General features: G+C 47.8%; 1 protein-coding gene across 1 annotated transcript in view; it reads left to right on the top strand.

Moving 5' to 3' along the window:
• POGLUT3 (protein O-glucosyltransferase 3) overlaps positions 1–27,955 on the top strand; it is an 80,368-nt gene that overhangs the window by 10,407 nt on the left and 42,006 nt on the right. Inside the window, exon 2 of the mRNA XM_078657053.1 lies at positions 1,607–1,810. Within this exon, the coding sequence (XP_078513179.1) occupies positions 1,607–1,810 (204 nt within the window). The remainder of the gene's footprint in view (positions 1–1,606; positions 1,811–27,955) is intronic.

The following is a 27,955-nucleotide window of genomic DNA, read 5'->3' as shown; positions in this document are numbered from 1 at the left end:
CCCCCGTGTGCGCTGTTCTCTCCTTCCCCTGTCCCTTCCCTTTTGTCTTTGTTTCTAGCCTGTTTCTTTCTTCTACATTTCGGGTTCTATTTAGGGCGACAGGCACGCTGCCGGGGGGTAGGCCGTAGCCCTCTGCAGGGGTGTAGGGTGGGCTTGTGGGGTGGGTGGGAGGGTCTGTTGTTGTTTGTTGAGGGAGCTTCTGTCTCCTCCTCTTTTTCTCCCTTATTGGTTCTATGGCCCTTGTGTATCCCCTTTTTCGGGGCTCTGTCTCGCCATCTATCCCCCTGGTGTCTTTCTGGTATATTTCCCCGGTATTGCAAGGATGGGGATTTGCTATGTCTGTTTTCCTATTTTGTGATCGATTTTGTACCGGACTTTCGTTTTTCCTGTTTTGTCACCTGGGGGCGGGTGCTTGGGTTGGGGTCCCTTCTTTTCTTTTTTCCCCTTTTCCCTTCCCCCTCCCCTTTTGTGGGGTTTTCTTCTACCTGGGGGTGCGTTTCGTATTGTATTGGTATTTGGGTCCTTTATTGTGCTGATTGGTGGGATGGGTGGTGGCTGCGGTGGGCGGGCAGTGGACAGTGTGCGCAGTTGCCTTTCATCATGCTCGTGGTTTGCCCGGTACTTATTGGTATACCTCTGTCGTGCTTGCTTCTCCTGTGTCTTTAAGATCGCTGTGTGGCTGCCCGCCGCGACCCCGCCCCTCTGGTTTGTTTCCCGGCCCGCTATGCGCCTGACCTCTCATACCCGTTCCTTTTAAAAGAAAACTACCTTTCTATTTGATTGCTCCTTAGACTGCTCTACGATGCCTGTTCTTTCCCCTGACTCGTTGCCTTTGTATACTGTGACAATTGGTGTATGACTCCTGATACGTTTGCTATGTGGTGGCCGGCCCTGGTGGGTTGTAGGCCCGTATTTGTGAGCTTTCTCTGTCCAATAAAGGTTTTCAAAAAAAAAAAAAAAAAAAAAAAAAAAAAAAGAATGTAAGGCTGAATTGTGATTGAATCCGTTCAATATCTTGTCCTCTTTTCGCAAGGTAAAATTGTCTGGACAAAGGTTTGTCTAGTTTAACACTCAAATACATCAATATGCAATTTAAAGCTGAACAGTCTATATTTTACTCCTAAGAGTTTAGGTCTAGGCTACTAGACTGTGGCTAAAAGGTATTGACACACCAATAAGTCCCAAAGGCAAGACGTATTGGCTTTACCAATGCTCGTTTTTCTTAGGATATGACGTGCACATGGCTGACGTTGGAAAAAATATTGTGTGTGGAATTTAATGCTGGTATCTGGTACCATTCTATGTTGAAAAAGCCCATGCACACTAAAAGTAGAGGTTCAAGTTTTGGAACCCTGCAAGAGTGGGAGAGAGGGTACATGGAGGCTGCTGTGATCTTATGAAATATCAAAGGCGTGTCTTTAAACACCAATATTTGTGCCTGTCCGTTCTCTTTCTGGCATGCAGGGGTTTAACATCTATCATGGTTGCCACATGGCAGAAATGTTTGGGGATCAGATTTGTGGTGCATACCTTGGGATTGTTTGGCGGAAAAGTATTGCTCCATGGCTATTTCCTAACATTAGCAGTTTTTTTCTTTTCTTTTCAGGGACAGGTCAGAAAACCTTTAAAGTATCCATCAAATCAATTTCACCAAAAGAATACATCAGAATTCATGTACCTGACCCTTTAGATAGGAATGATGGGTCATTCCTTATGCGGTATCGGATGTATGGAAGTGTAAACGAAGGCATGATTATTGAAGTACTCTATGGTGATCAGCACGTGGCCCAATCACCTTACATTTTGAAAGGTAATTCAAGACTATTTGTCATTGTATTCTAATAAAACACCATGTTTGGCACAGTGAGAAGCATTACTGCGTTTGGATAGCGCTTCTACCAGACGTACGTTTGCTTATGTTTTAGATGCTGCATGCCTGTATTTTTTTTGAGTGTCAGCTGTTTGATTACATTTGTGATTGAGGTGTCACGTGCCTTTTTTAAAGTTGTGCAATGAGCATTACATTTCAATGTGATGTATGTCACAATATCGACTGCTTGAAACATGAACCTACGTATATTGTTAGGATAACATTGACTCATGGAGTCTCATCAAGGCAGTGGTTAATTTGTGCTGGTGGGCCCCATTGGTACTCATTGACGAGAGACGAAATTCTCTTGATCCCTCCCACACAGATTGCAGTCCACATTCCCTCTGTAAAAATTATTTTTGACAGTTCATTAGTGTTTTGTAAACCGAGTGAAACTAGTTATGCTCTATTTACTCTACACTAATAGGTTGTCTATCATTACAGCCTAAGAGAGATCAGCGGTCGAAGTGCATTGCAAAAAGTATGGGAAATGTAATGCTGCATGCAATGGGGGTGGGGCCAAAGAGTGTGGGGGTCAAAGGTGTGGCTAAAAAAACGAAATATTCTGTGTTTGTTTGGCCTTTCACTTTCAGATATCTTTTTTTTTTTTAAGCACTTTATTATGGCTAGACCTGTTTTACAGCCAGTTTGAACCATTGTTCAGAAACACTGTCTCAGGCTCATTTGGAGGATTTCCCCTTGGACTTTCAGATATCGACATTTAAAATAACATGCAGCTTAAATCAGAAATACATAAAAAAAAAAGTTATGTTAATTAGTGAGAATTGCACTATAGTACATTATGAAACCTCCATTAGTTAATGCACTGCAGAGGTCTGTTTTTAACCAGAGAGTCACAGATTTAAATTTTGATTGGTGCTGTGTGTGAGAAGTTGGCCTGATATATAATGATCACTATTCTAGTGAGCACTCTGTATCAGTCCAAACAACCCTTATTGATGATTGGTTGTAAGTCAACCTTATAGACCAGCTATCCTAGTAGCATGGATACGAGCAGTCTAAGGCTAAGACTCTAGAGGGCGTGTTAAGCCAGCTGTTTTACCATCACATTACCCCTTGAACACCAAGTGAAAGGACACCACACAAGTTGTTATCAAAAATAAAGTGTATTTATTTATAACAAGACTACCCTGGCTCTTTATGAGACAGGGAGCTAAGCACACAACAAAACTCTTAAAGAATTACTGAAAGTCGCACAATTTACACAAATGCCCGAGGGGCACGAAAAACCATATACACAAGAAGTGGAATGCGAAGCTACTAGCAGGTAAGTAATACTTTTCTAGACTGTAGAAACGCTAGGCCTACAATGCTGAACCCTTAGATTAGAAGCAGGAGGCCAAGGGACGCCGTGTGCAGAGTGGGAACTCTCACGCGTAATGCGGGAACAAGTCTATGGATACTAGCACTTCACAAAGTTACTGTTCTCGGGCGAACCCGACTAGGTGGGTCGAAAACAAGGGTGGATCCGAACACTTAGGGTGTTGGACTATGCTGGAGCACCGGAGTACTCAGTTTACCTAGCCCAGGGGCTGCGGCTGCATAGGGTTCAAGTTGCGTCGGAAACCCTCGTTGAAGATCCAGGAGCCTGAAGAAAGAAGTTGCTGGCAGGCGGCCAGTGAAGGAGTTCGTGGTGATCCAAGCCTGGATCAGGGAAGAAGAAACCTGTAAGCAGAGGGGACCAAGTTCTGAATCACTAGCCAGTGATTTGAGTGGGCACCAGGATGGCACCGGACGAAGTCACCTCAGCCAGGTGAGTGGGCGCTGCTGGGCTCTGCAGTCTCTCGGACCAGGAGGCGTTGTCGGCGACCAGGATGGAGGTGCGAGCTGTCCCACGAAGGTGCTTGCTGTCGACGTCGCTGGACCCAGGATTGGGCAACAAGTCTTGGCAAATGCAAGGCCCATGCGGTGGACCTAAAATGGCGTCTTGAGTGGACCCGGAGGGTCCAGGGTGCTCCTCTTTTGGAGGGGAGCAAGGGCTAGTCTGGAGCAACCAGACCAGCAGTGGTTGTCGTCGTGGAGCGTCGTGAGAGGGCCACTAGCCAACGGGCAAGCGACCTGGACAACGCGGTGAGCAGCAAAGAGCAGAAGGGCCCCACGCAGATCTCGTGGATGCAGAGGGGCTGAACTTCGGTGCTGGAGCTGCTCAGGGTCGGGGCTTCTCTTACCCCAAAGCACTCAGTCGAGGGTCACTCGGTGGTCGTGCTGGACAAGCGTCGTGCAGTTCTGAAGATGGCCGGTCCCTCGAGGTCTCGTCGCACCCACGGATCACAGCTGGGCTGATGATGTAGGTTGAGGTCAGAGGTGCCAGGGAAGCCGGTTCTCGTCGTGCTGGAGCAGTCTTGATCCGGAGGAGAGACTGGCAACAAACCGCGATGCTTGGTTGGTGCCTGCTGCTGCAGGGTGACTACTCCTTAGTCACAAGGGAGAATCTTGGGAAGAAGTCTTGAGTTCCTTTCGTGGAAAGTAGTTTCAGGATTCAAAGATGATCTAATTTGGAAGGGGGCCAGTTCCTACCTTTATCCTGCAAAAAGGGGCTGGCACGCGACGAAGTCCTGCCCTATGGGTGGGACTAGGAGGGGGGTGGTTACACCCCTCTCCTTTGGCGGGCTTTCCCCAGATCAGGGGCTGGAGTGCCCCTGGAACTGGTTCCAGCCGGCCTATGCACAGTGAGCACCGGGGTGCCACTTGCAGTCACCTTCCTCTAAAGCCCTGCCTACCTAGGATACACAAAATCCTGTCTGGGACGGTGCTGGCACCGCCCCTGGCAGGAAACCCTTTGTCCTTGCCTCCTGGGCTGGGAGGACTCCCAGCAGCAGGAGGGCAGACTTGTGTCTCGGTGGCAGCATCCATTTTGTGGAGCTAAGGCTCTGTCTAACTTTAACCGGGGTTACAGGTTACATACATGTCGTGTCCCTCTAAAAGGGTGGAATGCTAACCCCGTCGCCAGAATTGGCGAGGGGTTAGTATTCCAATTCGTATGACACCTTACTCGACATGTTTTGATAAAGCGATACCAGAGTTGGCACATAACCGCGAGGATTATAATGCACTTAAGAGTATATGGTATGCGATATCATGGAAACGGCTAAGGGATGGATCCCGAAGGCCGCAGACAGGCTCAGCTCATGCCAGAGCACTATCTCACACGATTCCAAGCACTCTGCCTTCAGGATTGTCAAGGCCTGCCATAGGAGTGACTGATAGGAGATCTGTGTGCCCATTTTAGGGTTAGATATAGGAATACTATATCTAAAGCAAAGGGTGATTACACCACCTTGCCCCAGCTGTCGTGCAGCCGGTTGTGTCAGATTTGGATGGCCAGCCAGGGGTGGCATAATACATGCTGCAGCCCCTGGTAGGCCCTGGGTACACCTATGCCCTGGGCACCTACGGTACTCTGTACAGGGACTGATAAGGTGACTCAGTATCCAATTAGATATGTACCTAAGGTACATGGAATCCATTTTACAGAGAGAGCAGTAGGCCTGGGGTCCTGAATAGCAGGGCCCCAGGTCAACTAAGTCAGAAAACCAGCAAAACACCAGGCAAAAAGTTGGGGGCAACCATAGTCAGGGATCTACCTTCCTACACTGTGGAGAATGGAGACTTGTGCCTTTGTAGTGGTACGAGGTCTCAGTCTGAGACAAAAAGCTCTGTGAATATGTAAGTCATTATTTATAAGTTGCATTACACACAGTATAAGATAGACTGCTACAAAATGAACAGAAAGTTTTAAGATAAAATGGTTGTTCCAAAATATAGATTTTAGTAATACCCAGACTGTATGTAATGCAATTTTTTAATATAACTTTTCTTTGAAGGCACACGCTTGACAGCTTAGCGGGTAACTCCTCTACCACTAAAAAAGAGAACATCTTTGACATTACAAAGCTTCAACTGATTCCACCAGTTAAAGCCAGTATCGGCTGCCAATCGCCCTTTACATTTGCAGATTAAGCAATTACACACACTTGCATTTCTTTCAGATAAGGAAGCACCCTGGCAAGAATGCTTGTTTCTTGTTTAACAGTCTTCAAAGATGTTTTAAGGCATGGGAAAAGTAGACCCTGGCCTAGGGTCCCAACCTTTTGGGGGTGGGGTGGGGGCCTGATACACAACAAAGGCACCAAGACTGTATTTTGTTTATTATATATCCCTTATGATTCTACCCGAAACAAACTACTACTGGACGTACACAAAAATATGACGAGATGACCTTGCATACCAGCAGGTATCATGCTTCATCATAGGACACCCCAAGCTCTCCAAAAACCTGTTTTGATGGAGAGCGGGCATACACCCTGGAATCAGGGAGGCACTTATACCTACAAATGGGCCCGTGATCTAAACAAACTAAAAACCAATGTGACATCTTAAACAGACCTTTATATTTACTAGAAATATAACTTGGTGTTAAAACCAAACATGGAGACAAGGGGATTTAGTACCCCATCACCACATGTACTGTCAACATGTTTCTGCCTGATGGCTCATGTGAGTCTGTGGCATTCACCAGGATGGAAAAATGAGATCCATGTGTGGCAACTACGGACTCCTGTGCCACTAATAACAAAAATATTGACCTATGTTAACCTTTAATGCACCAGGCCCATAAGTATCCTGCTATCTTGTCATATGGGCCTCTTGGAGGAAGGGCTCAAGAACCCCTGTAGTCAAACGTTCGTCAAGGTGTGTTCCTGTCTGCAAACCTGTCTGCGTCTGTCGGGAGGAAGTAGCGGGCGCAGCCAGGTCCGATGGACGTACCATTCTGCTCCCTTATTTTTATTTATTTATTTATTTATTTATTTATTTATGCATTGTTATATAGCGCAGACTTTACCCGAAGGCGTCAGAGCGCTTCACAATAGAAACAGTAATGATACATGAGGAGAGCAAATTGCAAAAGCAAACATTAAATTACATGAGGTAAAAGTGACAATTGTGAGCAAACAAAATACATGAGGTAGCAAACGGTGCAATACAGGAGGAAAAAGGGACATGTGTGCAGGTTACAAGAGAAAACAAAGTACAATTCGAGGTATAATACTGCAATATATGGCAGACACTCAAGCACAACCGTTACATAGGTACTGGTGGCACTTGTGCAAGTATCGAAAGCAAACAAAATGTGAGAGGTAGCAAACAATGTGTTACCAGAGAAAGGTGGCGTGTGCATGTTACAAAAGAGTACCAAACACAGGTACAAGGATAATACTGCAATAAACGGCAGACACTCCAACCACAAGAACACACTGGGAAGGCACTTCCATAGTCATGGAGAATAGAATTTCCTATATTGCAGGGTCTTCCTTCAGATAATATAGAGGGCGTGAGTTAAGCTTGGAAGTGTCTTTGGAGGAGGAGTACTTTGAGGTCCGTTTTGAAGGCCTGGAAGGAGGTGGTGGTCCGGAGCTGAGGCGGAAGTCAGTTCCAGATTCTCACTGCGTTGCCTGAAAAGGATTGGGCCATCGATCTTTCCTTCTTGAAAGTGGGAGGTCAAGCAGTAAATTTTCCGCATTACGTGTTGGTCTAGAGCACAGCTTTCCAAACTTTTCATGTTGGTGACGCACCTTTTTGTGAATTTTTTTTCAGGGACACGGTAACGGGAGCGCAGCGAGCTAGCCCAAACCACTCACAAACCCACACACAACCCCACATACACAACCCCACACATGCACACGCCCACACACACACACACACACACACACCCACACACACACACCCACACAAGCCCACACACACACAACCCCACACACACACAACCCCACCCCCCCCCACACACACACACACACACACACACACACACAACCCCACACGCACACAACCCCACACCCCCACACACACAGCCCCACACACACACACACCTGGCTCCGAAAACCCCCCACGTAGGGCCTCGAACCAAGAAGAACAGGAGCGCCAAACGCTCATGCCAGGCCTCGGAGGAGCGAGCCTTTGCCAAAGGAGGGGGGTGGAGGAGTTTCGATCCCACCTCCTACCTCCCCCAGAGATGGCCCCACTCCCCGCTGGTCGCCTGGGCATCGGGCGGCAAAACTTCAAAGAAGCCAGACACCAGCTGGCAGGAAGCCCTCGATCAACGCCGGAGTGTGTGCGAGTTTCTGTAGCACAAACTCCACTGGAAGGTCTCAGAGCGCTTTACACGCGCACCAGTTGCATTACACACAGGCACATCCATTTTTAGACACGGGGAGGTTATGCTGAGCGAGGCTGGCGTCTCATTCTCCTATATCGGCCGGCCGCCCCTGACGTCATCACATCACATCCCGCGACACACCTACGCATAGGGCGCGACACAGTAACGTGTCGCGCCACACAGTTTGGAAAGCTGTGGTCTAGAGCCTCCGGGGAGTTTCAGTTTATTCGCCAGGTAGCGTGGAGAGGAGGAGTGCAAGGCTTTGTGGGTGATACAGGCAGTCTTGTAGATAGCTCTAGCCTCGATGGGAAGCCAGCGGATGGAGGATAGCATCGGTGTGATGTGGTCGCTTCTTTTGGCCCCATAAATGAAACGAGCTGCTGAATGGAGAACAGATTTAAGGGGGGACAGGTGTGATCTGGGGAGGCCAGTAAGAAGAGAATTGCAGTAGTCCAGTTTGGAGAGGACCAGCAATTGCACCAGGGTTTTAAGGTCTTGCTCCGGGAAAAAGCGACGAATTCCCCAAAGAAGGCGCAGTTGGTATCGAGCAGACTTTGCAATGGAATTGATGTGGGAGATTAGATTGAGTTTTTTGTCGAGTATGACACCAAGGGATTTTGCGCTGTCGACAATGATGGGTTTATTGTTAAGTAGATTCATCTGATCCATCCATGATTGAACCGGGGGAGGAGAGAGTGAGGAGGAGAGGAGGAGGAATTCAGTTTTGGAGGGATTCAGAATCAGTTGATGAGTTGACATCCAGTTTTGAATGGAGTCGAAAGTAGAGCTTAGGATGGCGAGATTGTGAGTGGAGGCAACCTTGAGGTAGATTTGAGTGTCATCTGCATAGAGGTGATAGTGGATCCCGGATTTACTTAGGAGATTTCCCAGTGGTTCTAAATAGAGATTGAACAATGTGGGTGCAAGTATAGAGCCTTGAGGAACACCTTGACCTACCGCCAAAGGCGAGGAAAGACTGTTCGCTATTTTGATCATTTGGGATCTATCAGAGAGGAAGGAAGCAAACCGTTTAATCACAGGGCCCTCCATGCCCATTCTCTGTTGCAGAGTGTTGAGGTGAGTGCTGTGATTGACAGTGTCAAAGGCTGCAGAAAGGTCAAGGAGAATTAGAAGACAGGACCCCCCTGAATCGAGTATTATCAGTGCGTCATCAACCACTTGCAGTAGGGCTGTTTCAGTGCTGCAGTTTTGGATGAAGCCGGACTGACAATTGTCAAGAAGATCATTGTCCTTGATATGACGAGAGAGTTGTTTCGCTACACATCTTTCTGTGATCTTCACAAGAAAGGGTAGGTTAGTGATGGGGCGGAAGTTGTTGAGGTCATTCGCATCAGCAGTGGGTTTTTAGGTCGAGCCTGTCCCATTCCGCAGGAATGGATAGGATCGAATTCAAGTGCTCGATCGGCTAGTGAAACCACTGGCGTTTCTTCACAGTGCATGTGAGGTCACGTGGCCACAAAGCGGGTCACATGACCACACAAGCACGAGCATCTCCGTAATCCGCCTGCCCCCACCAGGCTCGCATTCCCGCCCCCTCACCAGGCCGCACATCTGCCTGCCACACTTCTCCTCCCCTAATTATGTGGCCGGCCGTACTTAGTTTCCTGGCCGCTTCCCGGCCGCTCTTGTTTTTAGCTCCCCTTACCATTTGCTCCTGCCTCCGAGAGCTTCAAAGGGATCTGCTTCACACTTCACGGCCGCCGTGACTCACATTTCTCCTTCCTTCGTGCCCAGCCCCCCTCCCAGCGCTGCCTTGTTTTTCATGCTCGAATCCTTCACCCTGCTTTGGCCTGTCTTTCGTTCTTGTTCTCTCCTGTCCTCTATCTCCCACCTTTATGTTTAATCCTTTCTGCCTCTTTCTCTGTCATACAGATTTACATGCACTTCCCAGAGCAATGGAGAAAGCCAAAGCACCCCTCCCCACGCCCCTTTATGTTTCTCTTACTCCACCTATCTCTCCTTCCTCTCGCTAGCTTTTTTCCCCTCCCTCCCCTTTCTTTCTTCCTTCCTTTCTTTCTTTCGTTCTTTCTTCCTTCCTTGCTTTCTTTCTTTCGTTCTTTCTTTCATTCTTCCCTTCTTTCTTTCATTCTTCCTTCCTTTGTTCGTTTCTTCCTTCATTTCTTTCTTCCTTTCTCTCTTCTTACTTTCTTTCTTCCTTTCTCTTTTTCTTTTTCTTTCATTCTCTCTTTTTTCCTTTCTCTCGTTTTCTTTCTTCCTTTCTTTTTTATTTCTTTCCATCCTTCTTTCCATCCTTCCTCTTTCTTTCCTTCTTTCTTTCCTTCTTTCTTTCTTTCTTTGCTTCTTTCTTTCTTTCTTTCCTCTTACCCCCCTATCTCCCCCTCTGCTTCTTTCTCTCCACCTTTCCCTTCCTGTGTCTCTCTTTCACCCCCTCTCTCTACCCCCCCCCTCCCGCACACACACATTTCCATCCACTCCACAGTACAATGAAGAACAGTCAATTCCCCATTTCTCACAGATTGAGGCTGCAATCATTTCGTTATAAAGTGCAAAATGTCTAATTATCTTGGTGATTGCGAGGGGGAAAAACCGAGAAAGCACATAATATTGAAATGAATAGTTCAGATTCTTGAATACGGAAATAACTTGATTAGTGCTGGGGATCCGGTGTGCGTTGTCTGGCAGAGAACGAAAGACCCACAAGCGAGACCTATTGGCAATGCCAATGCTTGTTTAAGCCGAGGGGTGACCTGCCCAGTTTTGAAGGAGACCGGAAGGGAGCCTTGACAGAGGGAGAGGTTAACCGGAGTGATCCAATAGGAAAGAGAATGGATATAGAAGTCAATGGCAATGGCACTGGGGATGGGGTCCAGGGAATGGTTGGAAGGCTTTGTTTCGAGGATGCAATTGAGAAGGGCATCTTCAGAGATGGGGTCAAAGTTCTGTCAAATGGCTAAGGATTTGCGCTCCTCTGGAGGTGTAGAATGAGCGACCTGATCCACAAGGGATTTCACTTTTTTGTCAAAGAATAAAGCGAAATCCACTGCTTTCTTTGTAGAATCCTCCAACTTGGAGGTTGGGGGAGAGCAGTTAGGAGGCTTGATGAGATCGAATAGTTTTTTGGGTCTATTTTTGGCTGAGTCAAGGAGGGTTCTGAAGTGCGACACTTTCCCAAGGAAGATGTGCTTGTGGTACTTGGATCATGCTGAACGAAGCGTGGCCAAATTATCGGTAGAGGGCGCTTGCCTCCATTATTTCAAGGAATCTAAGCTGCTTCCTTTCTTCATAGAGGGATTTGTTGAACCAAGGTGCTGAGGGAGTAGGCCTTATCTTTTTGCTTTGGAGAGGAGCAATGTTATTGATTTCGACTGCAAGGACTGTGTGAGGCACTGGGAGGTGAGATCGTCAACATCTAGGTTCGGGTCTAGCCTTGGAAGTAATAACAAAGCTGATTCATAGAGGGAACCGACATCAATCTTATTGGCATCGCGGAACCAGGAGGTAGCTCTCTTAGGTTGGCCAAGAGTTATAGAGTGAGATAGGTGAAGAGAGAATGGGATGAGGAGGTGGTCAGACCAGTCTACATGAATAGGTGTAGTGATAGAGAGCATGCCTGCTTTAGCAATAACAAGGTCCAGGAGTGTGTTGATTCTGTGCAGTGTTGAATAAGATCGTTTGCAGAGAGGAAGGTGGCCAGCGAGTTCGCAGAAGAGTCTTGCGGTGAGCCCCAGTGGACATTGAAGACCCCCACGAAGGTCTGATTGTCACTTTCTTCTGGAGTGGTTCCCGTCAGATGGAAGCAGGCGGTTGTCACGCCAATCTTGAAGAAGGCGACCCTTGACCCCCTTAAACCTGAAAACTACCGCCCTATCTCCCTTCTTCCTTGGGCCACAAAAGTAGCGGAGGCCCATGTGAATGCCACTCTTTCAGACCATCTTGGTAGGTTTAACATTCTTGACCCTACTCCGAACGGGTTCCGTGCAGGTCACAGCACAGAGACAGCCCTTCTCTCTATGGTCGAGCACCTGCGTTCCGTGCTGGATTCGGGTCGAACGGCGGCACTACTGTTATTAGATCTCAGTGCCGCCTTCGACACGGTCTCGCACGGAATTCTGCTTCGGCGATTGGAGGAGGTGGGCGTCTCTGGCCTTGCCTTGCGCTGGTTTCGGTCCTTTCTTATGGATAGGTCATTCCAGGTGGCGATCCCGCCCGGCAAGTCGTCATCTTACCCGTTAGACCAGGGGGTCCCTCAGGGGTTATCGCTGAGTCCCACCCTTTTCAATCTTTACGTGAGACCGCTGGCTGCGGTCGTCAAGCGGTGGGGCCTGACCATGGTCTCTTACGCTGATGACACGCAGCTGGCGGTCACACTGAGCGGGGACTCAGGTCTGGAGGCTCCCAGGTTCTGTGATGGTCTGCGGGAAGTGGCTAACTGGATGAATTCCAACTGTCTCCAGTTAAACTCCAAGAAGACGGAGATTATGGTGGTTGGTAAACAGGTGGTTTTGTGGTGTGACAAGTGGTGGCCTTCGGACTTGGGTGTGACCCCCCTCCCAGCGTCAGAGTTAAAAAATCTGGGGGTGTGGCTTGACCCCTCTCTGAATTTCATCTGCCATACCAAGAAGGTGGCAGCTTCTTGCTATGGCATCATTAGAGGACTTCGACCCATCCTCAAATTCTTTGACGCACCCACAAGACAACTGGTGGTCCAAGCATCAGTGCTGTCCAAGTTGGACTATGCCAGCTCATTACTGGCGGGAGTTAACCAGTTTGAACTCTCCCGACTGCAGCGGGTTCAAAACGCCGCGGCCCGACTGGTGACCGGTTTGCCTAGGCGGTGCCGGTGTCTAACTCCCTGCGCTCTCTTCACTGGCTCCCTGTGCAGCAGAGGATTAGATTCAAGGTTCTTTGCCTGGCTTTTAAGATCCTCAAGGGCATATCCCCACAAATTTTGGAAAACCTGTTGATCCCTTACGTCCCCTCCCGTACTCTCAGATCACTCGGCCAGAACTTAGCTGTGGTCCCGCGTTTTAAGCTTAGCAGAGTGGGTGGACGCTCCTTCCGAGTTCTGGCGGCGAGCTGGTGGAATTCGCTGCCTCCGCAAATCCGGGCCATTGATGAGCTCCTTCAGTTCAGACGGGCCATTAAGACCTTTTTATTTATCTAGTCCCTTGCGGTGCCTTTTTTTTTCCTTTTATCTGCTCTTAATGCTGTGTTATGTCTACCTTTGCAAAGCGCCAGGACGCCCCTTTGCTGGGACAGCTGTGCGCGGTACAAATAAAAATAACATAACATGACAAATAACATAACATAACTTTGCGAGAATTGGTCGCTGATGAAGTCAGTGAGTTCCTCCATAAATGAAGGGCAACTACAAGGCGGGCAGTAAATGACATGGAATCTGAAGGGTGAGCGGTGGTGTAATTGAAGCTCAAGAGAAAGGCATTCAAAAGTGTGGAAGGAGCTGATAGGAAAAGTCTTAAGTTGAAGGGAGTTTTTAAAGATGACTGCAACACCTCCCCCAACGTTGTCAATTCTGTCATTCCTAAATATAGAATAGCCTGTGGGTAATAGGAGATCAAACATAGAGTGAGAGTTATCATTGAACCAAGTCTCTGTGAGGAAGAGCATGTCAATATTGTGATGGGTGATGGTATCGGAGATTTCAAGTTTGTGTTTTATTGCAGATCTGCAGTTGTGGAGCAGACAGCGCAGCTCTGTCATTACTGTTTTTGTGACGGGGCACTTGGGCTCTGAAGGGTGATCGGGATATTGTACTTGGGGGTGGGGGGGGGTTTAGGTGGATGCTTGGTTCTGACAGAGGAGATGGTCGGAATAGTGTAGATAGTAGAGTTATTAGGAGATGCAGGTTGAAGAAGGGTGGCGTTCAAGGGCTTGTGTGAGTTAACGACGTTTGCAGACGATAGGTTGAGCTTGGCTATAGTGGGGTGAGGGGGCGAGGTACATCTCCTGGGAAGGTGAGGGTTTTCCAAAGGAGTAGAGGTGTATGGAATGGCGGAAATCTTGGAACTTAAAAGTGAAATGGCAGCTACAATCTGGGAGATGGAGGTGGTAAGAGAGTCTAGCTTATTTTCCAGAGAGAGTAGGGCAGAGCACTGAAGGTTGGGTGGCTTGATGGAAACAGGAGGGGGTGGAATTGATGGTGGAAGGCAGGGAGAGTAGGGGGGACAGGAGGAGAGTTGGGGTATAGGGTTCAAAAGTGGGGAGAGGTGGAGGTTGAGAGCGGGAGTTGGTGAATCAGAGGTGAAGGGAAAGTTGACTTTGTTGGTGTTGCAAGAAGGAAAGAAACTAAGGACATATTTAGGGGGAGATGGGTGCGGATCACGGCGGCAGGGTAGAAGGAGAGGGGAGGACTGTGTGGAGTCATGGGAATGTAGGAGGTTTGGGAGGAAAAGAGGGGTGGTGGTTGAAGAGGTCCTGTCCGCTAGAAGAGGTGGCTGTGAGGGAACGGGCATCTGGCAGAGTGAGGGGGGTTGGGAGAAAGGGAAGTTGAAGAAAGGAAGTGGTTCTGCTGGGTCAGAGGGAGGGAAATGGAAAGGGTTACCAAGGGGGGGAAAGGGGGTAGCACAGCATTGCTGGAGGAGTAGGAGGAGGGAGAGAGAAGCAATTGGTTTGTGGAGAAATTGAGGTGAATAACGAGGGGAGGAGGGAGAAGAGAAGAGGGGGGGAGGGAGGAATACGGGGAGCGAAGGGAGAGTTAACTGGGGTAGAAGGTTGGAGGAGAGGTGGCATAAAAAGAGGGGTGGCAGGTAGGAATATGGGGGAGGAGAAGAGATTGGAGTACCGGGATGGTGCAGATTGGATGAGGAGCGTATTAGCTAGTGGTAAGGCTGAAGTGATGAAGGGGGCATACTGTGAGGGGGAGGAATAGGAGAGGAAGGCACAGGGGAGGGGGAGGCAAGAGGGCCGACCTGTGCTTCTCAAGGGTGCAGCCTATTGGAGTGTAGAGGGGTCAGGGAAGGAGAAAGGGAGTAATGGGTGGAGCTAGAAGAAGAGTCAGGGGATGACCCGGTCGCAGAGGAGGGGAGTAGGGAGGGGAAGAGGTGGTCAAAGAGCGAGAGACCGGAGTCTTTGCCTTGGATCATGACAGTACCATTGTTCTAGAGTGAGATAGTGAGGTAGCCATTGAAACATGCAGAGAGGGAAATTTTTAGTTGTTTCCCATGCGGGATAGAGGAGGAGGAGGAGGAGGAGGTGACGTTAAGGGAATTATATAAGCTGGTGGACCAAGAGGGGGTGTAGTGAGTGAAAAAAATGAAATCGTTTTTGAGCCTCCCAAAACGACCATTGTAAAATTGATCAACAAAAAGGGAATCCGGGAAACGTTCAATAGTGTTATGCTTCAATCGTTTTACTGCAGCTTTAGTCTGCTCGGGAGGATAAATGATTTTGTAGCAATTAATTCCAGCCTTAATTCGAGTGGTGGCCATGTTGGGAAAATGAGGCGGAGGAGGGTGGGGGATATCATCAAGGATATAGGACAAGCTGATGAAGTACTCAAGCTCTGGGTGGGTCCCCATCTCATCTCAGTAATTGATTTCACACTTTTTGTGTACTCCTGTCACCACATGTTCTGTCTTCATCTGTTTCCCTTTTCCTCTATTTTGCGGCTCTATCGTGCAGCTTCAGTTCTAATCTGCCTGATGATCAATTCACACAGTGTATTCCCTGTAGGATTATCTCTTTCTAGTTGCGGCAGAATGCATCATGTCCGCTAACAATGGGATAGAGGCAATGACTTCAGTAGTGGTTAACAATTGCTGTCCTTTTTACTCCAGCAACTACCTTTGCTACCTCTTATCTCGTGGCTCCTGAAAGCAGAAATAGGATTTGATAAATAGAGTTTCATACAGCCCTCCTAACCTTCTGTGATTGGCACAGCTTATCTATCCTCTAGCCCTTCATAGCGAATAAGAGACTATTAAGAGGGTAAGGACCGAACGAGTGGTCGACCCTGGGATGTTAGTGATGTGTGATGTCACTTATACTACCCTTATGTAAACAACAAAAATGTCCCAACCCCAATTACTTCAAATCAGCTTGAATGGATGGAAAAATAAGTATTCATTCCAAACCAGGCAAATCTTTTATTGCCATTTACTTCATATTTTTAAAACAGTTTTTAAGTTATACTAGCAAAAAACAAACACTGTGCATTCAATATTCAAACACTATTTACAAACATCACACAAAATTATGAATAAATTGAGACAGCATCAAAGCAAGCTACAGAAAATACAGAAAGTTAAAAAAAATACATATAAACAACAACAAATGAATTCTCAAAAATGTGCATGGAACTTGTGCCAAATAAATGGCAAATAGTACAAATCGCTGAACTAATAGTTCTAGTTGTTATTACAAATCAGAATATGTTCCATCAAACACAAAGCCGACGCGTTTCAAGGCCAGGACAAATGTCCCTGGTCTCTCATCAGGGCTTTAATTCTTTATATCTGTAGGGTATGAAGAAAAAAGACTAATTACTGGACTTGAACTAAATAGATTGCTTCTCCTAGTTTCTCTGGGGGTAATTACCGACTATACATACCGGGTTTGTGGTCATGTACCAAGGGCGTCGCGTTCTTTATGAATCTGAGACCCCGAGGGCTTTATTTAGAGGAGGGGTACCTAATAACAACAAAAAGGAGCGCATATAACTAATGCGCCAAAACTAAACTTGCCAAGGTAAAAGCTAAAACAGATGAGACTGACCTTTACTGTGCCGTCTCCCGGCCAAACTTCAGATAGATTGTCACCATGTGCCGGTTGTTCTATATTAAAAAACATGTGGAAATTGAGTAAGTATTACTTCACACGCCGCTGTTCGTCCCATTAAAAGAACGAAAAACGGGCGCCTACCTGTCTTTGTTGCTTCACTGGCCCGAAAACTTTCAATAACTGCGCCCGCCCGGACCTGACGGGGTGCAAAAAGGAAACCGTTTCTAGTTAGCTTCTGGCCAACTTGTAGCCGTATTATTCACAGGTAATGCGTGGGGAGGGAGCCGCTTACCGTTTTGCTCCGTGCCTTCTCCAAACCCGTTAGAATTCACAATGATTCAAAGATGGCCGGCGGGCTCTTTGTGAATGGTTATACTACTTCCAGAACCAGTGCATTCTGGACTTAGTAGTTTTTTTAAAATAAACGAGCATGAAAATTACAGACACAATGTTTGAAAATTGTGCAGGTGACGCATTGGTAGTCTTTTAACCGGCCAGCACATGGTTGAATTTACAAAACATAATAACTGGAGAAATAATCTGAATTAGAATGAGGGGAAAATTTGAATTAAAAATAATGAATATGTTGTACCCACAACCCTCAGGGTGTCATGTTATTCAAAAGAATGTGAGGAAACAGGCACTTAGACCACCCACGGGTGCCACATGAAACAACCAAGTCACTCATTACAATGCTGTTATTACAGGCGTGTGATCTCAGACAAGTTGTTTAATCCACTCTGGCACCATTAAATTTCAAAATTAAGTATGCTTCTTTTTGAAGCAAGACACGATCAATGTCTTGGAGATTCTTTTTAGAATTAACTACATGCAGCTCGGACCATCTGAAGTCTTGCTCAGTATGGCCCTTTTCTAGGAAGTGTTGCACCATGGGTGCCACCGTCACTTTCATTTTGATTCGAGAGCGATGTTGACTGATTCGATGGTTGATCTGTTGGTTCGTCTTGCCGACGTAAATCTTTGAACAAGGACACTGTATCACATATACAACATTTTTAGTGCGACAATTGGGAAATTCCTTATGCGACCATTTGGTGCCTTGGTGAATGAATTCTTTACTCTCAATCGTGTTGGAACAAGCGACACAGTTTCCGCACTTGTGGTGACCCTCAATCGGTTTGAGTTTCCACTGAGCCATCAAATCACTTCTGGGTTTTGGAAGAGCAATATCCGCTCGAACCAGCTGTTGGCCAATGCTTCGATTTTTTTTGTATGCAAAAATGGGCTTCGGAAAAGGACATTCTTGTCCTTCCAGAAGGTGCCAATTTTTAAGTACAGCCTGCCGGAGTTTGTGCGTGTCAGGGCAAAATGTCGTGACACAGACAAGCCTATCCAATGGGGGACGTTGTTTAACTTGCAATAAGCATTCTCGAGGTGTGTATTTTGCTCTCTTAAAGGAATGCTTAAGAAGTTTTTTGGGATACCCCCGTTGGCGCATGTCAGAGCAGAAATTCTGACCATGTTTATCGTAATCGTTCATTTCAGAACAATTGCGTCGAATTCGAAGCAGTTGGCCAAAGGGCAAATTGTCTTTAAAAAAAAAAAACGAAGCATTGGCCAACAGCTGGTTCGAGCGGATATTGCTCTTCCAAAACCCAGAAGTGATTTGATGGCTCAGTGGAAACTCAAACCGATTGAGGGTCACCACAAGTGCGGAAACTGTGTCGCTTGTTCCAACACGATTGAGGGTAAAGAATTCATTCACCAAGGCACCAAATGGTCGCATAAGGAATTTTCCAATTGTCGCACCAAAAATGTTGTATATGTGATACAGTGTCCTTGTTCAAAGATTTACGTCGGCAAGACGAACCAACAGATCAACCATCGAATCAGTCAACATCGCTCTCGAATCAAAAAGAAAGTGACGGTGGCACCCATGGTGCAACACTTCCTAGGAAAGGGCCATACTGAGCAAGACTTCAGATGGTCCGTGCTGCATGTAGTTAATTCTAAAAAGAATCTCCAAGACATTGATCATGTCTTGCTTCAAAAAGAAGCATACTTAATTTTGAAATTTAATAGTGCCCAGAGTGGATTAAACAACTTGTCTGAGATCACACGCCTGTGATAACAGCATTGTAATGAGTGACTTGGTTGTTTCATGTGGCACCCGTGGGTGGTCTAAGTGCCTGTTTCCTCACATTCTTTTGAATAACATGACACCCTGAGGGTTGTGGGTACAACATATTCATTATTTTTAATTCAAATTTTCCCCTCATTCTAATTCAGATTATTTCTCCAGTTATTATGTTTTGTAAATTCAACCATGTGCTGGCCGGTTAAAAGACTACCAATGCGTCACCTGCACAATTTTCAAACATTGTGTCTGTAATTTTCATGCTCGTTTATTTTCAAAAAACTACTAAGTCCAGAATGCACTGGTTCTGGAAGTAGTATAACCATTCACAAAGAGCCCGCCGGCCATCTTTGAATCATTGTGAATTCTAACGGGTTTGGAGAAGGCACGGAGCAAAACGGTAAGCGGCTCCCTCCCCGCGCATTACCTGTGAATAATACGGCTACAAGTTGGCCAGAAGCTAACTAGAAACGGTTTCCTTTTTGCAACCCGTCAGGTCCGGGCGTGCGCAGTTATCATTGAAAGTTTTCGGGCCAGTGAAGCAACAAAGACAGGTAGGCGCCCGTTTTTCGTTCTTTTAATGGGACGAACAGCGGCGTGTGAAGTAATACTTACTCAATTTCCACATGTTTTTTAATATAGAACAACCGGCACATGGTGACAATCTATCTGAAGTTTGGCCGGGAGACTGCACAGTAAAGGTCAGTCTCATCTGTTTTAGCTTTTACCTTGGCAAGTTTAGTTTTGGCGCATTAGTTATATGCGCTCCTTTTTGTTGTTATTAGGTACCCCTCCTCTAAATAAAGCCCTCGGTGTCTCAGATTCATAAAGAACGCGACGCCCTTGGTACATGACCACAAACCCGGTTTGTATAGTCGGTAATTACCCCCGGAGAAACTAGGAGAAGCAATCTATTTAGTTCAAGTCCAGTAATTAGTCTTTTTTTCTTCATACCCTACAGATATAAAGAATTAAAGCCCTGATGAGAGACCAGGGACATTTGTCCTGGCCTTGAAACGCGTCGGCTTTGTGTTTGATGGAACATATTCTGATTTGTAATAACAACTAGAACTATTAGTTCAGCGATTTGTACTATTTGCCATTTATTTGGCACAAGTTCCATGCACATTTTTGAGAATTCATTTGTTGTTGTTTATATGTATTTTTTGTAACTTTCTGTATTTTCTGTAGCTTGCTTTGATGCTGTCTCAATTTATTCATAATTTTGTGTGATGTTTGTAAATAGTGTTTGAATATTGAATGTACAGTGTTTGTTTTTTGCTAGTATAACTTAAAAACTGTTTTAAAAATATGAAGTAAATGGCAATAAAAGATTTGCCTGGTTTGGAATGAATACTTATTTTTCCATACATTCAAGCTGATTTGAAGTAATTGGGGTTGGGACATTTTTGTTGTTTACATAAGTATAAGGTCTAGTCTCAATCCCTGACAAGGACCTAACTCCTTAGGGACACAACTTATACTACCCTGGCATGTGTGCTGGGACTAATAGCCATGTGCCTTCTCATTCGTTCGTTCGTTCATTCATTCATTCATGTAAATCCTAATTCGTGGGTAGAGGAGACTTGACCGAGGCCGTTCGAAGAGGTGTGAATAGATCTTTGACTGTTACTGTGAGGGCATCAGCATCTCCCACTGTAAACCCTGCAGATCCTTTCTGTCGGTAGGGTGTGCATCCTTCGCTATTTTGTGACTGAATATTTGGTGGTAGTCGTGTGAGGGTGAGTGTGTGCGTGTTCACTTTGTGTGTACATTTTGTTTGCCCTCATTTTATGCAAACTATTTTTGAATGCTTTAGTTTTTGAAGAATTAATTTCTTGTCATGATGTTTTCCTTAATTTTGTTATATGCATTCTTTAAAAATCTCGCTCAGAGATATTTAATTTGTTAGCCTCATGTAATAAGAAAATCATAAATACTGTGTGTGTTTGCGAGTGTGTAGATATATATATTACCTACCGGCAGACGCCAGTAGGTAGTTCTAATTAGGACCATGTTTCCAAAAGAAAAGCATTTTTTTGACGCCGTTTGACGAATCTTCACGAAATGTTCCCAAATTTGTGCGCTGCTGATTCCTGTTGCACATGGAACGTTTTGGGGTATTCCATCAAGGGGGGGCCAAGAAAAATGAGGGTCAGGAAAAGTGTTTCCCAGGTTAATTCCCATAAGAGCTTTAGACACAACTACAGCCTGAACCGCTTGTCGGAATGATACCAAATTTGACAGAAAGCTGAGCTTTTGATCTGCAGATTGTGCTTCTTATTTGGTATAAACCAGTTCAGTAGTTGTTGAGAAATTTAAGGAAATTCAAATTTGTGTATCTGCTTTCGCGGCTAATTCACAAATAATAACAAGCTTGTGCAGGGAAATGCAGAGCTCTGATTAGCTGCCAACACTTCAACCAGAAAGCGTGGGCTGCCATCTTGGGACCTGGCTTCAGCAGATTCCCACAAAGAATATCGGAGAAAAAATACCAAAAAGGGGGCAGTATAGCAATACCCTGACCCTCAAGCCTTCATCTTGGGGTTCCCTTGGAATCCCCCCATGCCATAAAAGCATTTATTTTTTAAATTCACTGGGATTTTCCTGAAATACTTGCTAATATTGCCATTAATTAAAAAAAAAGTGTGGTCTCCCGACTTGTTTTAATTGTAGGCCTTGGGAGGGCTAAGTCCCAGGGGTATGCAGAGATTAATTAAAAAATGGAGGGGAAGCTCACTGCCCCTCCCTCTCCAAGTGCTTTAAAATACCCCAGGGACCACTACCTCCCCGGCTAATTATATTAAGAAGCGGGGGCAGGTTGGAAACTCACGGGGACCACCACCACCCCGGTGCTACATATGAAATACTTTGGTGGGGCCTTGCAGAACCCCCCACCTCCCCCTCCCTGAGTCCCGGGAACCAGCACCTCCATGGGTCTTAAAATGAAATGCTCCCCTCCCAGGTATAACTTAAATATAGAGCAGGGGCACGTGGACCCTCAGCTTCCCAGGGCTTTCTTTTGTTTTTTAAGAAGGAAGGAAGCCGTGCGGCCCTCCCTCCCGGGCCGTTCTCAGCCCCGGGGACCACCAACTCCCTGGGACAGACCTGTGAAAAGAGGAGGGTTGCCCTCTCCTCTACTGGAGCCAATAATGGCCTTGGGGACCACCATCCCCAGGGCCAGTGCCTGCTATGTCCTGGGGTGCCCATCCCTGTGACATAGCTGTTTGCTGTGAATTGGCAGGTGTTTTGATAGCTCTCGCCAAGTCAGAGCAACCACTCCACTTCCAGCAAGCGGGAGCTGGCAAAATGCTCACGGTTGCTGGAAGCAGAAGTTTCATCTGTTTCCCTGCCCACTGCCAAATGATTGGTCTCACAGAGCTGCATGTTTCTCCCTGTCTGTCAGAGCAATGCCGGCTCACTCATGAGGTGGGGAACCTGCATGGATGGTGGGGCTTGAGGGTCTCCCTGAGGTTTCAAGGTAAAAGAGCAGAAAGAGGCAAAATAAAGGTAAGAAACGAGCAGAGAGAAGTAGAATAAAGGTCAGCAACAAGCAGAAAGAGGCAGAATAAAGGTCAGCAAAGAGCAGAAAGAGGCAAAATAAAGGTGAGACATTACATTTTTATTTTAAAATGATGCCACAAAATAGAATAAAGACTTCCACACTACCATAGAAAGATGGCAGCCATGTGCTTGCAATAAAACGTTTAATAAAAAAAATAAGTAATCATTGCATTTAATTTTGCTACAAAAGTATGCATGTATCCTACAACACAAGTGTATTTAAGGGATGTATGACGTTACAACGCATACTTTTACATTGCATACCTTTACAACGCGGTATTTACAACGAATACCATTACAACGCATAGTGCTTTTAGGCGCTGGATAGTGACTTATTTAATTTACTATTCCAACTCCAGTCCCCGTGGATAGTAGGGAAGGTGTTGGATAGTAAATTAAATATATTCCCTATCCTAGAGCGCCCCCCAGCGCAATGCGTTGTAATGGTTTGCGTTGTAAAAGTTGCGTCGTAAAAGCACTGCGTGGTAAAAGTTGCGTTGTAAAGGTTGTACACCGTATTTAAGACTAATTATAACTGTTTTCAGTTTTAATGTGCAGAACAGGCAAAAAGGATTCCTACTCGTGTAAAGAAGAGGCAGAATTGCCTTTGCATTACTGTGACCTTGGGCACTGTCTAAGCACTCCACGTTTACTAAAAATAAATACACAAGCATTGGCAAAGCCAGTAGGTCTGGCTTTAATGTGCCAACGTATGAGCGCACAGACATTCAACATATGCCCCACCGCTGACCCTCCTCTCGGCTGCCTACTTATGACGACCCCACGCACGCGCAGCGGGCGCGCCGATTGTGCGCCGAAGGCGCGCCAAAGGCAAGCCCGTCTGCGCCCGTCCGCGCCTGGACCGCGCCCAGCGCCCAGCGCCAGGACCCCTGGCCCTCCCTGCCGATGCAAGATGACCCGACTGACCTACGACGCCGCCACTCTCAACGCACTCAATGCCAGCCAGACCCACGCCTGCTACCGAACCACCCCGAGACGCACCCATGGACCCTTCACCTGCTGTACCTGCAAGTTCACCTGCCTCCGAACCTGCCCCGCACCCGCCAAGACAAACACCAGCAGCAACCACCTCAAGTGCATCCTGCTCAACACCCGCTGCGTCCACAGACACGCTGTGGAACTCTGGAACCTCCTCGACGCTACATCACCGGACGTCGCCTTCCTCACGGAAACCTGGATGAACGCCTCCTCTGCACCCGACATCGCCATCGCCATCCCGTACGGGTACAAGATCATCAGGAGTGACCGCATCAACCAGACCGGAGGAGGCATCGCCATCATCCACAGGAACACCATCCGCATCACGACCGACGCCAGCGACTCCTTCGCCGCAGCCGAACATCTCCACTTCCAGATTCACACCGACCCTAAGACGACCCTCAGAGGCACCCTCGTCTACAGACCCCCGGGACCACGCACACAATTCAGCGAAGACATCAGACTTCATCAGGCCACACGCCCTCCCCTCCGCTGACTACATCCTCCTAGGGGACCTCAACTTCCACCTGGAGAACAACAAGGACCGCAACACCACCGCCCTGCTGGAAAACCTCGCTAACCTCGGACTCAAGCAACTGGTCAACACCCCCACCCTCTTCCAGCAAGTACATCACCTTCAGCCACGCCACCGGACTCCACTGGACCGACCACAGCTGCGTCCACTTCAGCTTCAAAAGAACCACGACCCACCACCACCCGCAACAGGTACCTCACAGGAGCTGGAGCAAGATCACCGCCGACCAGCTCACCACCTCCCTTAGCCAGAGCCCACCCGCCAACACAACGGACCCCAACGTAGCAGCCCGCAACTTCACACAGTGGCTGACCGCCTGCGCCGACGACCTCGCGCCACTAAAGAACCCTCCCAGCAGACCCAGAAGCAAGAAGGCATCCTGGTCCACCGACGAACTTAAGGACTCCAAGAAGACCTGCTGCACCCTCGAGAAAGCCTGGCTCCTCGACCGGACCACCGACAACATGACCGCCCTCAAACACGCTACCCGCAAGCACCACCAGCTCATCCGCACCACCAAGAAGAAATCCCTGAAGGAACGACTAGACAACAACGCCCACGACAGCAAAGAGCTCTTCACCATCGTCAAGGAGTTCTCCAACCCCAGCACCGGCACCAACGACATCACTCCGTCACAAGACCTCTGCGACTCCCTCGCCTCGTTCTTCCACCGCAAGATCGCTGACATCCACAACAGCTTCGGCGCACCACCCACGCACCCAACTGTCGAACCAACGCCCCCCACCGCCACCCTCCGCACCTGGACCACGTTGACCAACGAAGATACAGCCCGCACGATGAACACCATCCACTCCGGATTACCGACCGACCCCTGCCCACACCACGTCTTCAACAAGGCTGACTCCACCATCGCACCCCAACTCCGGAACATCATCAACACTTCCTTCAACACCGCCACCTTCCCGGAGAGCTGGAAGCACGCCGAGCTCAGCGCCCTCCTGAAGAAACCTACAGCGGACCCCACCGACCTCAAGAACTTCCGCCCCATCTCGGTCCTCCCCTTTCCTGCTAAAGTCATCGAGAAGATCGTCAACAGTCAGCTGACCGCCTTCCTCGATACGAACGGATCCCTCGACCCCTCGCAGTCCGGCTTCAGAGCCAACCACAGCACCGAGACCGCCCTCATCGCAGCCACCGACGACATCCGGACCCTGCTCGACAAGGGGGAAACAGTGGCCCTCATCTTCCTGGACCTCTCCGCTGCGTTCGACACGGTCTGCCACCGCACCCTAGTCCAGCGCCTCAGCAACATCGGTATCCAAGAGAAGGCACTGGAGTGGATCATCTCGTTCCTCGCCGCAAGAACACAAAGAGTCCGCCTCCCCCCGTTTCGCTCCGAGGCCACCGAAGTCATCTGCGGCGTCCCGCAAGGATCTTCACTCAGCCCCACCCTCTTCCACGTCTACATGAGACCTCTTGCAGCCATCGCACGCCAGCACAACCTCAACATCAACTCTTACGCCGACGACACCCAGCTGATCCTCTCCCTCACCAGAGACCCGACACCGCCAGAACCTGCCTACACGAAGGGATGAAAGACGTCGCCGAGTGGATGAAGGACAGCCGCCTGAAACTGAACTCGGACAAGACGGAAGTCCTCATCCTGGGATCCTCGCCCTCCGCCTGGGACGACTCCTGGTGGCCCCCAGCCCTGGGCACCGCACCCAAGCCAACCGACCACGCACGCAACCTGGGCTTCATCCTGGACTCCTTCCTCTCGATGACCAGACAAGTCAACGCCGTCTCCTCATCGTGCTTCCACACCCTGCGTATGCTTCGCAAGATCTTCCCCTGGATCCCGACCGAGACCAGGAAGACTGTCACCCAGGCACTCGTCACCAACCGACTGGACTACGGAAACGCCCTCTACGCCGGAACCACAGCCAAGCTACAGAATAGACTCCAGCGCATCCAGAACGCCTCCGCCCGACTCATCCTGGATGTCCCCCGACGCAGCCACATCTCCAGCCACCTGAGGAACCTGCACTGGCTCCCCGTCGACAAGAGGATCACGTTCCGGTTCCTCACCCACGCACACAAGTCTCTCCACGACCTGGGCCCCAAGTACCTCAACGACCGCCTGACCTTCTACACGCCCACCCGCCAGCTACGGTCCACCAGCCTCGCCCTGGCAGCCGTACCACGCATCCGAAGAGCCACCGCCGGAGGAAGATCCTTCTCTTACCTAGCTGCCAAGACATGGAACTCCCTCCCCATCCACCTTCGGCTGACCCAGGACCATCTCGCCTTCAGGAAACAACTCAAGACCTGGCTGTTCGAGCAGTAGCATACCCCTTCCCCCAAGCGCCTTGAGACCCTCCCGGGTGAGTAGTGCGCTATACAAATGGAATGATTGATTGATTGATTGAGTAGGTCTGGCTTTAATGTGCCAACGTATGAGCGCGCAGACATTCAACATATGTAGTTTAAATGTTTGCAAGCTGGTAAATGACTTTAATGCATGCCCTATTACTTTTGCCAAAACTGGTAAAAAAGCAGCAAAAATGATTTCATTCAGCTTTCAATGTATTGTGTGTGGCATCATCTATATTGAAATGTTTAGTTGAGTCCTGTGTAAAAATCCCATAAAGAGAAGAAAGGCAGTTGATGCTAAGAGAAACCAGGAGAGGAGTAATTCTTGCATGGCTGAGGTGTGTAACTCTGGACTTACAATAAACACTATAACTTGCCTCACATGGTATACAGACTCTTCATTACAAGGAGATAATTGAATGTGACAAACAGTGTGACGATTCAGCATTCTTTTCAGATGCAACTTAGATCCTCATACATTACAATGGAAACATTTAATGGAAGGGGGGATGATGCAGCCAACTGCATGAGGTGAAAGAGTAATACTTCTCTGGGTAATGGCAAAATCCACTCTGTATATTTTAAAGAATTGGTTGCAATTCATCTTGCAGACAACTGTATTGTCAAGCCAAGTTCTGGCCTATCTTTCCTGGCACACAAGTCCATTTCTGGTTTTAGGTGAGGGTGCACATGATCAGGGTAAATGAAGTCTCTCGCAGTGCAGGAAAGCCAATGGCTGGTTTGGGCTGCCCCATACTGTGGCGGGCGGTAGGAAGGTCGGAAAGGAATCCAACCAGCTAATTACAAAGGGGGCTAGTGGGCTCCGACCGATGGTCGGAGCCGTTCCAGCCCGCATCTTAATCAGGCCATATGAGTGTGAATACTGGGTCAGGAAAGAATGGTACCAGCAGGAGCCAGAGTGGAGGCACCTAAATGTGCCTCCATTCTGGCTCGTAGAAGCTAGAGAGAAAGTGTATGAGTTTGGTTCATGAATAGGCTAGGAGTTGAGGAGATCAGGGGCTGGATCCAGAACAGAGATTCTCTTCCGATCCTCACTGAGCAGGCATCTGTGTGTGTATCCCCTGTGCACATTTATGTATGTGTTGCTCTGTGTGTATTGGATTGTGTTTCTCTCTGATAAACAGGGTTGCTCCTTGGAAGCTATGCCTAGTCTTAAGAACACCAAAAATATATGTTGCTTCCTATTTTACGAGGTTCATCTGTGGCATAATTGTGTCAGTTTCTGGCATAGTAGTGGTCCTTGAATAGTAATGGTAATTGTTGGAAATGGGGGTTGCCCAAGTCTCAAAGGGGGTAGCATGGCATCAAGCGGGCAGGCCAAACTTCGAGGACATGTGAAGCACTCACGCAGTACCCTCAGTCAACACACCAGGCACACCACAAAAGAGGCAGGACACCAGTTTGAGTTGGAAAATTAAGCAGTTTAGTATCTCCAACATGCAAGGCAAAAATGCATCAACAGTGTCATCATAACACGGCGCCAACTGGCACCAGAGCCAAGTACTTCAGAGGGGGATTATTTACATGGGATAGAAAGGGTTGAGTCCAAAGTCCATGCTGTAAGGGAAAAAGGTTAGTTAAATGAACATTAGCCCTGGAGCCAATCTGGCGGGGCTAACTCAGACTCTCATCCTAAAG

The sequence above is a fragment of the Lissotriton helveticus genome, chromosome 8 (genome assembly GCF_964261635.1).
Source record: "Lissotriton helveticus chromosome 8, aLisHel1.1, whole genome shotgun sequence".
Classification (NCBI taxonomy): Eukaryota; Metazoa; Chordata; class Amphibia; order Caudata; family Salamandridae; genus Lissotriton; species Lissotriton helveticus.
The sequence above is the reverse complement of the archived record's forward strand: the minus strand, read 5'-3'. Positions and strand labels throughout refer to the sequence as shown.